The sequence below is a fragment of the Babylonia areolata genome, unplaced genomic scaffold, assembly GCF_041734735.1.
Source record: "Babylonia areolata isolate BAREFJ2019XMU unplaced genomic scaffold, ASM4173473v1 tig00002737_3, whole genome shotgun sequence".
NCBI classification, from domain to species: Eukaryota; Metazoa; Mollusca; class Gastropoda; order Neogastropoda; family Buccinidae; genus Babylonia; species Babylonia areolata.
The window spans coordinates 19,412-36,538 of NW_027468378.1; the positions used below are offsets into that span (position 1 = coordinate 19,412).

The following is a 17,127-nucleotide window of genomic DNA, read 5'->3' on the forward strand; positions in this document are numbered from 1 at the left end:
AGGGTACGTATTCTAGTGAGGAAAAGGGGTTACTTTGGGTAGCAAGAGACGGGTACGGGCCCTGTTTTTCGGGTAGCGAACCAGCGACATGATAACAGAGCGAGCGACACTCGAGGCGTGCAGTTATCAGACTTCAATGGTCGACCTGTCTCGTACTTGAGGTTTTCCCACAGTCTCAAGTTGTCTGCAATTGTGTTGAACTGTTCGGAGTCTGCATGCACTGATGTCTGTATGTTCAAGTTAAACTGGATTGTGTGTGTGTGTGTGTGTGTGTGTGTTGTATTGTCACATGCAGGGAGTGCTCGTGGTTATAGAGCAGCGACACCTCTTTCTTTCTCTTTTTTTTCCCCTGCAAGTATATCTGTTTTCCTATCAAAGGGGATTTTCTACAAAAAATTTGCAAGGGACAATCCTTTTGTTGCCTTTGATTCTTTTACGTGCACTGCACGCATGCATGTTACACACGGGAGACATCGCTTTGTCATCTCATCCGAATGACTAGCGTCCAAACCACCACTCAGCTGAGTGCAGTCACTGAATTTTTCGGGTGTTAACTGTGGTCTGTCGTCCGTGACAACAATGCACGGGCGCAATAGCCGAGTGGTTAAAGCGCTGGACTTTCAATCTGAGAGTCCCGGGTTCGAATCTCGGTAACGGCGCCTGGTGGGTAAAGGGTGGAGATTTTTCCGATCTCCCAGGTCAACATATGTGCAGACCTGCTAGTGCCTGAACCCCCTTCGTGTGTATACACACGCAGAAGATCAAATACGCTCGTTAAAGATCCTGTAATCAATGTCAGTGTTCGGTGGGTTATGGAGACACGAAAATACCCAGCATGCAACAACCACGACAGAATCATCGGCATGTCGATGTTGGTCGTGTAACGGAAAGAAGAGTTGGTCGTGGAACGGAAAGAAGAGTTGGTCGTGGAACGGAAAGAAGAAGAGAAGAACATGGCGGGCGAAGTGAGCCTTCAGCTTTCTGATGACCGTGGTAGCTTTGGTGCTTTCAAAGCTTATCTCCCAGTACTTAGTGAGATAGTCCACAATAACCAAGCCGTCCTTCCCATTGACTCAAACAGGTCAACTTTCGCGATGGGAGTTCATAAAGCTGGAATGTTTCCGGCTGGTTTGCTGACTGGTAAGTTTGGTGAGTCTCATACGTGCCGAGATGAAGTGTTTCATGTCACCTGTCATTCCCAGCATTCTCTGGCTCTTTTTGGGCAGGAGTCAATCCCATAGTGGATTGAGTGGAGTGGTTGCTTCATCTCCGAAGTAGGCTGCATGGCACCGCAACTCTGTTTCGTTTTAGGATCAGTCCATCCTGCAAACTGTCATTATGAAAATTGTGAAAGGGAGTCAGTTCAGTTGGTTTACTGGATTTTTCTTCAAGTCATGATGACGAACTTAGTTTTCGAAGATTCTCATCGTTGTCTGTGGCATCCTGTAAGACCTATGGACACAGATCGTTTTCTTTTCAATCGCCAAAGACGTGGAACAAGCTCCCTGATAACCTCGGTCATTCTGATTCCCTCGCATCTTTTTAAATCCCGTCTCAAAACTCACCTTTTCCCTCAGCAGTAAGTTCAATTGTGGCAGGTCCACTTCCTTTGCGTTAGCTGTGCTTGACTATGTGTGTATACATATGTATGTGTACATAACTACATGCATGTATATGAATGTGTATTGTGTGTGCGTGTGCGTGTGTTTATGTAAGTTTGTGCCTGCCTATGTGTGCGTATGTGTTGGGGTAGCTGTTAGATACACATGTATGTTAAAATGTATGTATGCAGCGTGTGTGTGTGTGTGTGTGTGTGTGTGTGTGTGTGTGTGTGTGTGTGTGTGTGTGTAGTCACATTTTGGTGTGTGTATGTAACATAGATATGATGTATTTTGTTAACAAAAGCGTTTTTGTAAAGCACCTAGAGCAGATTTCTGGATAGTGTGCTATATAAATATCCATTATTATTATTATCTTTCAATCTTATGAGTCTTTCTTTTCTGGTGGGAAAAAAGTCAAGCATGATGATTTGTCAGTTGAAGTTCTTCTTGCTTGCTAGGGGGATCCAAGTGAGCACGAAAAAAATGTATCTACAAAGAACATCTCTTTGCCTTTCAAGTGGCTTTCTTTGATGTCATATCCCAGGATTCTGAGCACCGTGACTTGTAGACTCCTTGAGGCTGAAGAGATTGACTTTTGAAGGATGACTTCAAGTGGTTTGTGATCACTTTGGACCTTGTCTGGAAGTTGAAATGTGTACTGGTGAAACTTCTCCACTACGAAGACGATGGCAAGCATTTCTTTCTAAATCTGGCCATATCTGCTTCCAGCATCAGTCAAAGCACAACAAGCATAAGCCACTGGGCGCTCTTTCTGCAGAAGAACTGCGCCACAATCTTGCATGACAATTGATAGCCAGTTCCTCCAGGGGGTTGTAGAAGGCCAGAACAGGGGCTTCAGTGATATGTTTCTGGACTGTTTCAAAGGCGTTGGTATGAGTCAGTGTCCAGGTCCATTCTACATCAGCACGCGTAAGTTGTCTGATGGGCTCCAAGATACCAGACAGCTTTGCCAGGAACTTTGACAGATAGTTCACAAAATCCACAGAAGCGACGTACGATCTCGACATTCTTGGGTTTGGGCATCTTCAGCACTGCCTCAACCTTCTCTGGGCCTTCACTGGTCACACGGTGTCTTAGGATAGAGATTTCTATCTTGGATAGTTCAGCGTTTTCTTTGTTGAGTCTCATTCCAAGTTTACTGCATCTCTCAAGTAGAGCACGCGGATTCTTGTCATGGTCTTTGGATGCAGACTCAAAATCGCTGATTTCACCGTAGACAGTGATATCATCCAACACGCCAACCACTTACTGAGGCCTTCCAGAGCTTGACCCAAACGTTTCTAACATAGTCCCATATAGCACACACTCCCATCGGTACCGACCCGAAGGTGTCTGAAATGCTGTCGGTAGGCTTGAATCATTGTCCAGATGTAATGCCAGTACGCGTTGCTGAGGTCAAGTTTGGAGAATACCTTGGCGTTTGATAGCTCGGGCAGGATGTTTTCCACGACATGTAGATGATTGTGTTCCCTCTTGAGAGCTTTGTTCACAGTGGTCTCTGATCAATGCAGATCTCCATATATCTTTGTGGCGACTACCAAGCAGCTGCATCAGGTGGCTTGTATATCCACTGGATTGGTGGTCTCCTCCTTGCATAGTTCACCAAGCCCTTCAGGAAAAGAGTCTGGGCGTAAAACTTGCAGGGTGCCTTCTTCTTCAAGGTCTCCTGACTTTTAGGAGATACAGCATGAGCGTTTGCTGTTAGCTCATCTGCTTTCATAATACTCGGCTGCTGAGATGCTGTGATGTTGTTTCTGCTGCATGACACTAGTAAATGCAGGACTGGAGAGTTAGTTCCGACTCCCTGGAGAAGTCGTTCTCTTGTTGATTTGTTGTTGATGCCCAGCACAGTGCGATCTCCTTCGAGCGAGTCTATCATATTGTCACATTAGTTGCATGTCTTGATCAGGGTTCGCGGGGCAGCAACGCAGTCTTCAAAAGGTTCTTCACGTCTTTAGTCCCACATGTTGAAAATGTATCTGTTATAGGTTTCGTTTGTTTTTCGAATGCAGCAGTTATGTCTTTTGTTGCGTGATTTTCCTCCAGCTGCATGTCATTGAATACAGCAAGTCTCCCAGCCCAGTTTGTTGGAAGAGAGCTCTTTTGTATTCCCGTGTTTCTTTATTAATTTAGCCTCCATAAATGATGAAGTCATAGACCGTCTCCGACAAGTCCCCATCAACGAAGCACTGGACGATCCGCCAACACTTCTTGAGACCCAGAAAGCAATCCGTCTGCTATCCAGTGACAAAGCACCTGGCTTAGACTCCATACCAGCAGAGGTCTACAAGGATGGAGGCACTGTGCTGACTGAGAAGCTCCATCAGCTGTACTCACTCATGTGGAAAGAAGAGACGATCCCCCAGGATTTCAAAGATGCATCTATCATTCACTTGTACAAGCGAAAGGGGAACTGGCAAGCCTGTGATAACCATCGGGGCATTTCCTTGCTCTCCATCGCAGGCAAGATACTTGCCAGGATCCTACTAAACCGCCTCACAGCACACCTTGACCAGGGTCATTTGCCTGAGAGCCAATGTGGATTCCGGAAAGAGCGCGGAACCACCGACATGGTGTTTGCTGCAAGGCAGCTGCAAGAGAAATGTCAGGAGCAAAATGCTGATCTGTTCTCCACCTATGTCGACCTCACTAAGGCCTTCGACACTGTGAGTAGAGAGGGACTGTGGAAGATCATGGCCAAGTACGGATGCCCTCGGAAATTTATTTCCTTGGTCAGCCAATTCCATGAAAGCATGCAGGCTCGAGTCCAGGACAATGGCGAAACATCTGCTCCTTTTGCTGTCACAAATGGTGTCAAGCAAGGCTGCGTCCTGGCTCCGACGCTGTTCAGCCTATGTTCTCTGCAATGCTTACTGATGCCTTCAGAGATGGCGATGTTGGAATCGGCCTAAAGTACCGAACAGATGGCAAGTTGTTTAACCTCAGAAGGCTTCAAGCAAAAACGAAGGTCATGACAGACATCAACAGAGACTTTTTGTTTGCTGATGATTGTGCCCTCAACGCTGGTTCTGAAGCTGACATGCAACTCAGCGTCGACAAGTTTGCCACTGCCAGCAGGAACTTCGGCCTTACCATCAGCACGAGGAAAACTGAAGTTCTCCATCAGCCAGCCCCAGGGAAACCCTACGTTGAGCCCAACATCACAGTCAACGGTCAGAGACTCAGTGCGGTGGAGCGGTTCACATACCTTGGCAGCACACTGTCACGAAATGCGACCACCGACGATGAAGTGAACGTCAGGATTGCAAGAGCAAGCGCAACTTTTGGTAGACTCAATGCAAATGTCTGGAACAGAAGAGGCATTAGTCTTGAGACCAAGCTAAAGGTCTACAGAGCAGTAGTTCTCCCCACACCACTGTACGCCTGCGAAACTTGGACAGTGTACCAACGACATGCCAAGAAGCTGAACCACTTCCACACAACATGCCTCAGGAAGCTACTGAACATCAAGTGGCAAGACAGGACCCCAGACACAGAGGTGCTCGCAAAAGCCACCCTTCCCAGCATCTTCACCATCCTGATGCAGTCCCAGCTTCGCTGGGCTGGACACGTGGCGCGCATGCCAGACCATCGGCTGCCCAAAAGGCTCTTCTATGGCGAGCTGCAACAAGGGAAGAGATCACACGGAGGTCAGAAGAAGCGCTTCAGAGAAAGTCTCTCTGAAAGCATTTGATATCAACCCTGACTCCTGGGAGGAATCTACAGTGGACCGTGACAAATGGCGCGCTGCTGTGCACAAAGGCGCCAAGTTGTGCGAGGCCAACAGGACTGCTGCAGCTGTTCAGAAGAGGCAGGCCAGAAAGTCACGGGCAAACAAGCTCCCTGACAATGATATGCCTGTCTTTGTCTGCCCCAACTGTCAGCGAACATTTCGTGCGCAGATTGGACTATTCAGCCATCTGCGCATTCACAGATAGATTCATGAGCATCCTCCCCCCCACCCCACTACCACCTTCCCCCCATCCCCCAGCTGGATGACAACGATGGTCATCATCGATCTCGATGGACACACACCATTAATTTAGCCTGGCAACAATGCAGTAGTTTTCCCAAATTTGGCTGAACACTTTTCACAAAGTTCTCCCTCTTTGACATTCAGAGGTGGTGGATGACTAATTCTAGCAGTATGACGCTGTGCATGATTTCCACCCTTAGCCATAGGAGACAGGTAAAGTAACAGGTGTCTCAGATACTGGAATACTCTTTGTGTGCCTCACAGCATGAAATTAGGTCAGCATGCAAGAACGTAGAAAACAATGGGAGAGGTGGTTGAAAAGGCGAAGCGAAGGTTCGTGATGATTCTTCTTCCAATGTTGATTGTGTTCCAAGCGTGTCAGTCATGATGCGTTCCATGAATATGTTGAACAAATTGGAAGACAGAAGACAGCCCTGATATACTGAAAATACGGAACCACTGTCAAATAGCATCCTGTTTGAGTACCGCACTCATCACTTTGGAGTATGGTTGTTGAATGGTGTTGATAAGCTTTAGCCTGGTGTTAATTTTTGACTCACTTGTGTAAACAAAGTGAGTCTATGTTTTAACCCGGTGTTCGGTTGTCTGTGTGTGTGTGTGTGTGTGTGTGTGTGTGTGTCCGTGGTAAACTTTAACATTGACATTTTCTCTGCAAATACTTTGTCAGTTGACACCAAATTTGGCATAAAAATAGGAAAAATTCAGTTCTTTCCAGTCATCTTGCTTAAAACAATATTGCACCTCTGGGATGGGCACAAAAAAATAATAAAAGAAGCCTAATTATATGCAAACTGCATTTACTGTTATATTTATATTTTTTGTATTCTCTAGGAACTTCTTTTGCTAAGCATGGAATTTTTATTTATTTTGCAAACGTTTTGGTGCAGATAGTAAAAAAGGGAAATTACTCTGTAATGCTAGGGGACTTAATTTATCACAAGTGAGTCTTGAAGGCCATGCCTCTCTTTTTCTTCATTGTGGCCCATAGTGCTTCCTGTCGGACTCTGTCAAACGCCTTCTTGAACTCTGAATTCCCTCTGGTGTTGGAGGTGTTTGTCGCAAACGGCACGCAGGTTAAAGATTTGTTCGATGGTACTTATGCCTTAGCGGGATCCAGTCTGTTCTTCAGCAGTAATGGTATTTGCTTGCAGCTGTAATCTGTTTAGAGTGATTCATCAAATGAAGATGATTTCCCAGTACTCCTGGGAGAGGTTGTAACGGCAGTGAAGTCGCTAAAATATGGCAAGACTGTGGAAATCGACAACATCCCTGCAGAACTTTTCAAAATATGGCGGAGATGCAGTAAGTGACATCCTGACTGCCATCTGCACCAAAATCTGGCACATAGGCGAATGGTCCACGCCATGGACCCAATCACTCACCATCACCCTCCCCAAGAAAGGCAATCTCCAACACTGCCAGACCTACTGCACCATCGGTTTGATCAGCCATGCTAGCAAAGTAATACATACATTGACAAAACAAATAACCTTAATCAGAAAGAAGAGGGAGCGATGCAATTGATAAGACACCTACTATACTGTGAAGAGATCCAGGGATACGATCAACAGAAGCATGGGGTGTTAGGTACTCCATGTATGCAAGTTCTGCACCTGGTAGCAATGATCGCAGAGATGACCAAAAATTCATGAGCATGTATTTTATGAAGAGCATAATTCGGGACTTGTGAATACTATCGTTCAACACTTTGCGTCTTCACCTCACCGCACCTTCTACTATCACCCTGTCTAGGACAAAAGCCGTCCACAAATTTACTCAAGCCATCCCAATCCTGTGCCAGTCGTTTAGCTGTCCCCATGTGCGACCTATCCTCATGTGTACTTCCAGGTCAGGCCATCATGTATTTCTTGGCCGGCCTCTTTTCCTTTTCCCCTGTGAGAGCTTGTTTTGTGGCACTAAATGCAGGCTTGTGGAGCGTGTGGGCAATCCATTCTTAGCATCTTTTTTATGATTTCTTCTGCCACTGGCTGCTGTCTTGTTCGCCCCATAATTTCTTCATTAGTAATTCTGCCTGGCCGGTGAATCTGAAGAATTCTTCTGAAGCAGCTGTACACTTTTACACCTTTGAAAATGTTCAGGAAGTGGAAAAAGAGTTGTTCGTGGTTGTTGTTTTTGTGTGTGTGGTTTTTTGTTGTTTTTTTCTTCTTCTTTCTTTGACTCTATCTTCCCCCAACTTCTGTTCTTATGATAAAAGAGATTGGGAACGATAAAGAAGATACGTTTGGTTGATCTCTGGCGAATGGGTTCCAGTCATTTAAGATGTACATCACCACAGCCATCCCACCCTACTCAGTCAAATATAATCAACAGGGCAGCTGTGGTATAGTGGTAGAGCTCTGGACTTGTATACTAGTATCCTAGGTTCGATTCCAGTAAGGACTGGACTTTTTTCTCCCCCCTCCTCCTCTTAACTAGACCTTGAAGAAGGGTGCTGGATGGGAAGAAGAATCTGCATCCTTCATAGACAGTAAATGGGAGCCATTTAAATTCTTGCTAAAAAAGAGAAAACCATGTTTATTCCTGATAAGGCTGCTGTTTCGCCTCGTCTAGAATTGTCAGATGTCTCAGCATTACGGTGAACCATCATCCGTATTATATGATCTCAAGACAACACTTACAGTTCAGTGATTTTTTCAATCACAGCCAGAGAAAAAAAACAACACAATCCAAGGACTTCCCAAAGCTGACCACAAAAGGTGACATTGAGAGCAGGAAAATACAATGATGAAACGTGTGACTGGAGCAGAAAAGCAATAGTAAGAAACAACTAACAAATCATCATCTTCACATCTTATGCTTGGGGACCAGAAACACTGCAAGGGTGTGTACAGTTTGAGTAGTCAGCTGAGGTGCATCTTATCCCTATCACCACCAGGAAAAGGAACATACTTATTTTTTGCTAAAGATCTATTGGCCTATAATGAGAAATCCATATACAGACTGCAGGGTTTTTTTCCTGAAAAAAAGGGCCAGACATTTTGTGGACAGTCATCAGAATGATCTCAGTGTATGACTTTGCATGTCTGTTATTGTTGATATTTTACATTCATTTATTGTTGTTTTTTGTCCGTACTGCAACCCATTGGAAACTATCATGTTGTGGGCTGTTGATCAAACATACTGAGGGCTGGTATGAGGGAGCTTAGATCACGTTTCACACAAAGCCTTGTACCCAGTCATACCAACTTTCATTCCAGGACAAACTGACTTGCATGACTTAATTCTACACCCCATGAACCTTAAGGAATGAAACCCACTGTGTGGTACATTTAAGTTTGAAAGTTCAGACCTGAAGAATCGACCAACACACACACACAATTGTTAAGATGGTGATGTTTTATTTAGTCTGTCAGAAATGTGAACACACATGCATTATCTGTCAAACACTTCCCAGCTATATTTATTGAGCTGTGCAAACATTTTTTTTCAGTTTTTTTTTTTTTTTTTTTTTTTTTAAACATGATTCAGTTCAATATGAAAGATTATTGTCTGAGACAAATGATGATGAAATAAGTGACATTTTTCAAAGGAAGTCAATGGTCTGAAATGGGCTCTGGCTATCATAAAATAATTGGACTCTAAACAAAATTAGTAACTGAAATTAAGAAAAAGAAAAATTTCTTAAGACAACTGTCCAATAATGAACTTTTTGGGAGTAATAATTAAATCTTGTTTTTTGACCCACAGTCCCAGAAGAATATGACTAAAATAATTTGTAAAATCACTTTCAGGGAGTAAATAAAACAAATCCTTTCATTTTAAAGATAATAATTTTTACTGTCATAGACAAATATTACTTTACGTAGAAAGAATCAGATCTTATCTATCTATCTACAACTCCAGAAGACTACAGGTTAATCAATCTATATACAACATTCAAGGAATACATAAAAACAATTTGTCCACTTTGAAAGACACATGTTTACTGTTACAGACAATAACAAAAATAACAAAATTCTAAGCAGTAGAAAGCCTTATGTTTGAAGCATTCTTCTATTTCAATAGTCTATGCTGAAAACTGTGTATAAATCATGAGTATTCTGATTCTGAGCAACGCGAGATCACTCCAATATTTTACAGCATCCCATCAAATTGAAAAGAAGACAGCAGTCTGTTTAGACGTCACTAAGACACACCAAAATTAATAGGAAATTTTCGTCTGTAGAGAACAGAAATTTGGAATGAATAGTCTGGGACATATTATGCACCATGGATCATGGTCATGTGTAAACTGCTCCATCATGCTGGACACAAAAAACACCACATGCAAGTTTCAACATGCCACAAATCAAGTTTGTTGTTGTTGGATCCGTATAATTCTTTTTTTAAAAGAACCTGACTCCAAAAGTTGAAACAGATAACCATATAAACCAATATAACAGCAAAACAAGAGTTCCAGTTACTGAAAAACTGTATAAATATTGTAATATATATATAAACATATTATCATCATAATATATAAATCCAGATATCAATATGGCGTGGCGGACTTTATTCTAATCTGACACTGTCTACATGTTAGCAATATGAGAAAGAAAAATAACTGTGCTACTCGATATGCACAAGGAAAAAAAGTGAAACAGTCGCACACAACTCAAACGGTATATTTTCATATTGATAAAACTTTAAACCTGGTATCAAAGTCCTTCACAGTCAAGAGATCAAACGAAATCAAATCGAGTGGCTTATTGCCCAGCCAAACACAAAGAGGCCACCTCAGCACTGAATTCCTGTCAGCACTAAAAACCAGTCAAAGAGAAACCAAACTATTGTTAAAAGGTCACACAAGATGGGGGCTTCTGCACCTTTCAAGAATGCTTCAAGATATGAATGACCAAAACAGGTCACAACCTGATTAACAAACAGTAAAGTGTGGTAACTCTCTCCATTCACATGGTACATACTTCAAGTCAATGCTGCTTATGCTACCAATTCAGATAGCTCACAGGTAAATAGAAGGTTCATCAGAACAAACCCAGACACTTCCTCAAATAAGGAAGAGCACGGCCTGTCCTTATACTGATCATTTGACATGTGCACATAGCAGCAATGTACCTTTTGTTTACCCATGTGCTAGCTGAATCGGTGGCATAGGCAGCACTGACTTGAAGTTGCGTACCTTGTTTTTCTTCTTCTTCTGCGTTCCCCGTGATCATGGTCTCAGACTTGCAGTCCTATGCTGGAAATGAAAGTGGTGGTCTTGATGAGGTCTTCTTTGGTGCCCCAGAGCTTTTCTGCCAGTGTGGCTCCATAGGGCCACTGCTGCGTCCATGCATCTTGATACAGGGGGCAGGACTGCTTGTGAATGGAGAGAGTTACCACTCTTTGCCATTTGTTAATCATTTGTTCTCCTGGCCTCATTGTTTATTCATTTCAGGTCACAACCTGGCTGGCAAGCCAATGTGCAGGGTAAATAGTATGTTCCACACCAGTGAGCAAACATGCAAAACTTACATATATATGCAAACATATATACATATATATACAGAACTCTGTGAATATCTGAGTGAAAGCTTTGCAAAGTTAATGCTTAATCACAATACTAAAGTGTCTTGTGTGAGCTGTGACAATTTCATCTCTAAAAGCAGTAGTTAATACAAAAGATGTTTCTAAAGTTTATGTCCTATAAATGCAGCAAGCACAAGATTGTCACTGCCAGGAAAACTGAGATCCAATAAAAAAAAAAAATTGAGAAACAAGTTTTTGCCTGAATTTTTCTTCTTCTCGTCATTATTCTCATTGATCACTGAAATACTGGTTATGGAACTGTTGTAGGAAATGATTCTCAACAAAACCATCCAAGAACCCACACACATGTGCACTCACACATGCACGCATACATGCGCACACACACGCACACACGCATACCCCACCAGTGCCCATTTGCACACTGATACACTAAATTCCATCAAAAGCATTTCATCCAATTAATAATGAAAGCCACTGAAGCCACTGTCTTGAAACTGTCCATAAACAAAAACACTCAAAGCAGTTTTAGTTTCTTCCTTCTTTCACAAAACACAGCCTTGCCATACATCTCTGAATACTGCTTTATTTCCCAAACACAGTTCCTTCCTGCTCACAGTCCTGCCTTCACACCACAACCATTCCCAAACACAGTTCCGGGCGGTCTCAGTCTGACTTGTTGGTTTAGGTAGAGTCTGATGCCGGATCGGACTGGTTTTTGATCTTGTAGTCGTTCAAAGCTGCTTTGATGGCGTCCTCTGCCAACACTGCAAGCAATCCAGCAAAACTGTCACCAGTTGAAGGGGTAAATCGCTCTTTATCTCCTCACAATAAAGCACCAGTCAATATCAGGACTGAAATCTCTCAATTCATTTTTTTTTAATGTCCGGACAGCTGATCACAACCCATTCATTTTCAGCAACTGCCAGTGGAAGAGGTACTCATTACAGGCTGGCAGTTTCCAGGTGTATCTCTTCATTCTTTTAACTTTAAACACGCCCCCCCGCCCCCCACACCCAACACACACATCTTTTCATTCTTTGTTAAATTACCAAAAATAACCACCTAATTACTGCAAAGAAATTCAGAGTGTGAAAAAATATTGCTCTTCAGTTTCATTAGACTCCCACCAACTCTTCACCTTGGCAAAACAACTGTTGCTGTGGGGAGGAAAAATAAACAGTAACATAATCAACAGACAGCATTCACAATGCACAGGTACACATGTTTATACCCTTTCTATATGTAAAACAAAATGCAGTTAACTACTTCAGTCACACACACACACACACACACACACACATAGAGAGAGAGAGAGAAAGAGAAAGAGAGAGAGAGAGAGAGAGAGATGTAATTCTCAATCCAGATTACTATCACTTTGGAATAATTCTAATCAATAAGGCCAACAGCTCACAGTTCGATGATCAATTTCACACTTCATTTCTGTTTGCAAAATAATTCATCTTGTGGGTATTTTAGATTTTAATTTCAAAAGCAGCAAACAGCCAGGTAATTGAATCCGGCTAAAAACACAACCCAGAGTGCTATTTACTGGAAAACATATGACCATTAAGAAGACACAAGTTACAACACAGGACCGGTGCCAGACTTACTGGAGCAGTGCAGTTTCACTGGGGGCAAAGACAGCTCTTTGGCAATGTCTGTGTTCTTGATCCGCACCGCTTCATCCAGCTGAAACAGTGACCACCAACATCATCGACTGCTTTCACTGCACTGATAATGATACTATCAATAACAATAATTATCAATATAGCAATTCTTAAACATCTCAAAGCAATGTACAAAACCAAATTCTTAAACATCTCAAAGCAATGTACAAAACCATCAATCAGATACAAACTACCACTCAGTTTGATTTTCCAGACAAACTTGGGAGAAAGGGCGAGAGCGGGATTTGAATCCAGACCCTTGTGGTCTATGTAATAGCAGATAAGCATCTTAACCATTCAGCCACCTTCATCCTTGCTGTGTCTGATTCACACAAATAGACAGTTTTGAAACAAGACTTACATAGACAGCATATTCCTCAAGTACATATGGAAACAAATGGCAAACTACAAGACATAAACATACAAACTGAAAAACATATCTCAGCGAAGAGCACTGTCCCACTGACCGTTTTGCCCTTGACCCACTCTGTGGCCAGAGAGCTGGAGGCGATAGCTGACCCACAGCCAAACGTCTTGAACTTGGCGTCCACAATTTTGCCATCTTCATCCACTTTGATCTGAAACACACACATACAGATACATCACATACACACTAACTGCTTTCATCTTATGAGAACAGTGGAAACTTTCTGTTTAATGCTTCAATTTTTTAATGATAGATTGTTCAATCATATTCATACCAACTGCTGAAATCTTGTGTGAACAAAGGAAACTTTCCGATTGATGCTCTCAGGTAAATTCTGTAAGAGTCTGACTGAAATTAAAAAGTGTGTGTGTGCGGGGGAGGAGGGGGTTGTGGGAGTGGGAGGGTGCATGTGTGTGTGGACGTGTGTATCCCTGTGTATGCATGTGTGTCCCTGTGTGTGTGTGTGTGTGTGTGTGTGTGTGTGTGTGTGTGTGTGTATCTCTGTGTGTGTGCCTGCGTGTGTGTAAGTCACACTCTCACTTGCTGTAAACAAAACATTTCACTCTGACTTAAGAGCAAGATAGTTTTGTAACATTGTGGATATTGCAAACATATGTGATCAACTATATGTATGTATGGCACTACTGGTTACCACAACACACATAATTTATCGATTTAGTTTTGTAACACTGTGGATATTGCAAACATATGTGATCAACTATATGTATGTATGGCACTACTGGTTACCACAACACACATAATTTATCGATTTCAAAACAATACATCTCAATTCTGATCTAACAATAGTCACTGATAAATAAACTGATACACTGGCAAGCAGCAAGTAACTAAAAGGAAATTTTTTTCCTAAAACTACGTTTATCTAACATACTTACCGTGACCCACTAGTGTGATAGTAGTTTGCACAGGACAGGAATCAGACTCCCTACCGGAGTCTGCACTAGTGGGTCACAGTAAAGTTTGTGTAGTGAAATAAGTACTCATATTTACAATAATTAACACCACAAACCCATGACACAAATAAAGAGAACAATACTAACAATCAATAGTTGCCTGCACAATCTCTTTTTTTTTTTTCTTTTCTTTTTTTCTTTTCTTTCTTTCTTTTTTTTTTTTGTTAACCGATACCAGCATCAAAGCATCATTACTAGAAGTTGATAATCATACCATGAACATTTTAAAAATGGTGCTGGTTACCTGCAGTTTCATGACGTCTCCACAGGCTGGAGCCCCTACCAGTTTTTTTGGGTTTTTTTTAACTAATCTTTTTTCTTTCTTTCTTTTTTTTTTGTTAACCGATACCAGCATCAAAGCATCATTACTAGAAGTTGATAATCATACCATGAACATTTTAAAAATGGTGCTGGTTACCTGCAGTTTCATGACGTCTCCACAGGCTGGAGCCCCTACCAGTCCTGTACCAACTTGTTTGTCTTCCTTGTCCAAGGATCCCACATTACGAGGGTTTTCATAATGATCCAGAACCTGCCCAACAATGCATACAGTCTTGTCACTGCCTGATTAAATATCATTTTGTATCTGATTATTAAATAATCTTTTTGCCATGAGTTTTGTAATAATCACAAAAAATCCTATTAACAGAATGGATTAATTTTTCAAAATCCTGTCTTATATCTATAGTGTTGTTCAAAATAATATTATAAATTTGACTAAGTGCAAGTTTAATTTACATGTGTGTTTGTGTGTTGCATTAGGTGTGTATCATTGTATGCCTGCATGTGTTATTGTGTGCAAATATGACATGCATGAATCATGCATTTTGAATGTGTATAATAAAATCTGTTAGCAATGTTATTTTAAGCTGAACACACACACACACACACAACACACACACACACACACACAGAGTGCACACACACACACACACAAACGCACACATTTTCTCGCAAATGTGGAAAGATGTTAAATAAAAGAACACACACACACTCACACACACACACACACACACACACACACACACACACACACACAACACACACACTCAGTGTGAAAGTCACTTCACAAAATCGAAACACTGAGCGGAGTAGAAACATTCTTTAGACATTAGCATATTGCATGCATAATGAATAAGGCAAATCAGAGAATTGGTATAATCAAGCGTACCTTCACATTTCTGGACAGCAGTACATTTTCAAGACTATATAAAGCATTGGTAAGACCTATATTAGAATATGCAAACACTGTTTGGTTCCCAAAATTAAAGCATCAATCTGCTGCAATCGAAGGTGAACAAAGACAAACAACAAAATTAGTCCATGAAATAAAGGATTTTTCTTATGAAGAAAGGCTTAAAATTAAATATCTTAAGCTCCATTCCCTAAAAGCAAGAAGGGTACGTGGGGACTTGATACAAGCATATAAAATATATAATATAATATTATATTATATATATATATATATATATATATATATAATGTTGATGACATTGATGAAGCATGTTTCTTTATCATTAATAATATCAGTCCACAAACTAACATTGTCACCCGAAACAGTACCGACAAAATACAGAACATTATAGTAGTAACATCAGAAAACTTGTTTTTAGTTACAGAGTAACTAACAATTAGACTAACCCCAGAAATCAAACGCGCACCTGACATGAATGCCTTTAAAAAGCTGACCACGATATCATAAAGAAAACAAAGAAATCATAAAGAAGTCAAAGGTGAGCCTGGGCTTGGGAGCACCTGACCAAAACAAAAAAACAACAAAAAAACGAACAAACAAAACAACAACAACAAAAAAACAAAAAAAAACGAAAACCGACGGGGTGTACAAAGCCGCAAGGCTACGATGCTTGCCATCGCCCCACACGTGGACCTGAACCTGAACTTGACATTACTAATTAAGACTTACTGTTTGACAGACATATTAACCAAGTTGTTAACAAGGCAAATCAAAGGCTGGGTATTATTAAACGTACTTTTTCGTTTATTGATAAGGATATTTTTCTCTGACTTTATAAAGCTCTTGTAAGACCTCTCTTGGAGTATGGTCTCCCTGCCTGGTGTCCTAGACTAATACGTCAATCAATTACTATTGAAAGAGTGCAAAGACGTGCTACTAAACTGGTGCATGAAATTAAGGATTTGTCTTATGAAGAAAGACTGAAATTCCTAAAATTACCCTCAATGAAAGCAAGACGAAAAAGAGGAGATTTGATTCAAGCCTATAAGATCTGTAACGGTACAGACGATATTAAAAAAGATCACTTCTTTGATTCACCGCCAGATACTAATATGGAAACAAGAAACAGTGTTGATAAAATTTATAAACAGAGACATAACAATAACACAAGGAAATTTGCTTTCAGTTATAGGGTTACTAACGACTGGAATAAACTAACCACTAACATCAAGTATGCTTCCAATACCAACAACTTCAAGAACCTTATCGATAATCACAAAATTTTAAAAGACATTTGGTTTGACTTTGATGGTCCAAGATAATTGTAACTGGGTCTACTTAGACTGAGACAAGACAGATAACGACATAGCATAAAGAAGGCCGTGAGGCCTTGTGCTAATCAAATGAGACGGGGCGTAAAAAGCCGTGAGGCTACGATGATCAACATCAGCCCCTAACCTGAACCTGAACCTGAACCTAATTTACTTAGTCATAATTAGATTCTATATACTTTACATTTTTGTGATATTTTGCAAATGATCCAATGAAACCAGACTCCACAGCCGCAGTCACAGCTTTTCCAGCAGTTCTCGCGCCCCGAAAAAGTGCCATGTTTTTTAAATTGTGTATTTCAATCCCTTTATCGAAAACGGCAGAAACTGTCAGCAGGAAATCCACCAAGCTCCAACATTCATCAACAATTATGCAACAATTTCATCAGTCATCTCCCTTTCCCAACCGAGTACTTCCTGTTTT

At 41.4% G+C, this 17,127-nt stretch overlaps 1 protein-coding gene across 1 annotated transcript; it reads right to left on the bottom strand.

Moving 5' to 3' along the window:
• Nucleotides 1-8,958: 8,958 nt before the first annotated feature.
• LOC143278336 (iron-sulfur cluster assembly scaffold protein IscU-like) lies at nt 8,959-17,107 on the bottom strand. Its single transcript, XM_076583253.1, has 5 exons — nt 16,888-17,107; nt 14,596-14,709; nt 13,244-13,354; nt 12,720-12,798; nt 8,959-11,873 (listed from the first exon to the last, which is right to left on the bottom strand). Exons 1-5 carry the CDS (start codon nt 16,981-16,983, stop codon nt 11,791-11,793), a joined length of 483 nt encoding a protein of 160 aa, XP_076439368.1. The 5' UTR covers nt 16,984-17,107; the 3' UTR covers nt 8,959-11,790.
• Between the last annotated feature and the right edge of the window lie 20 nt (nt 17,108-17,127).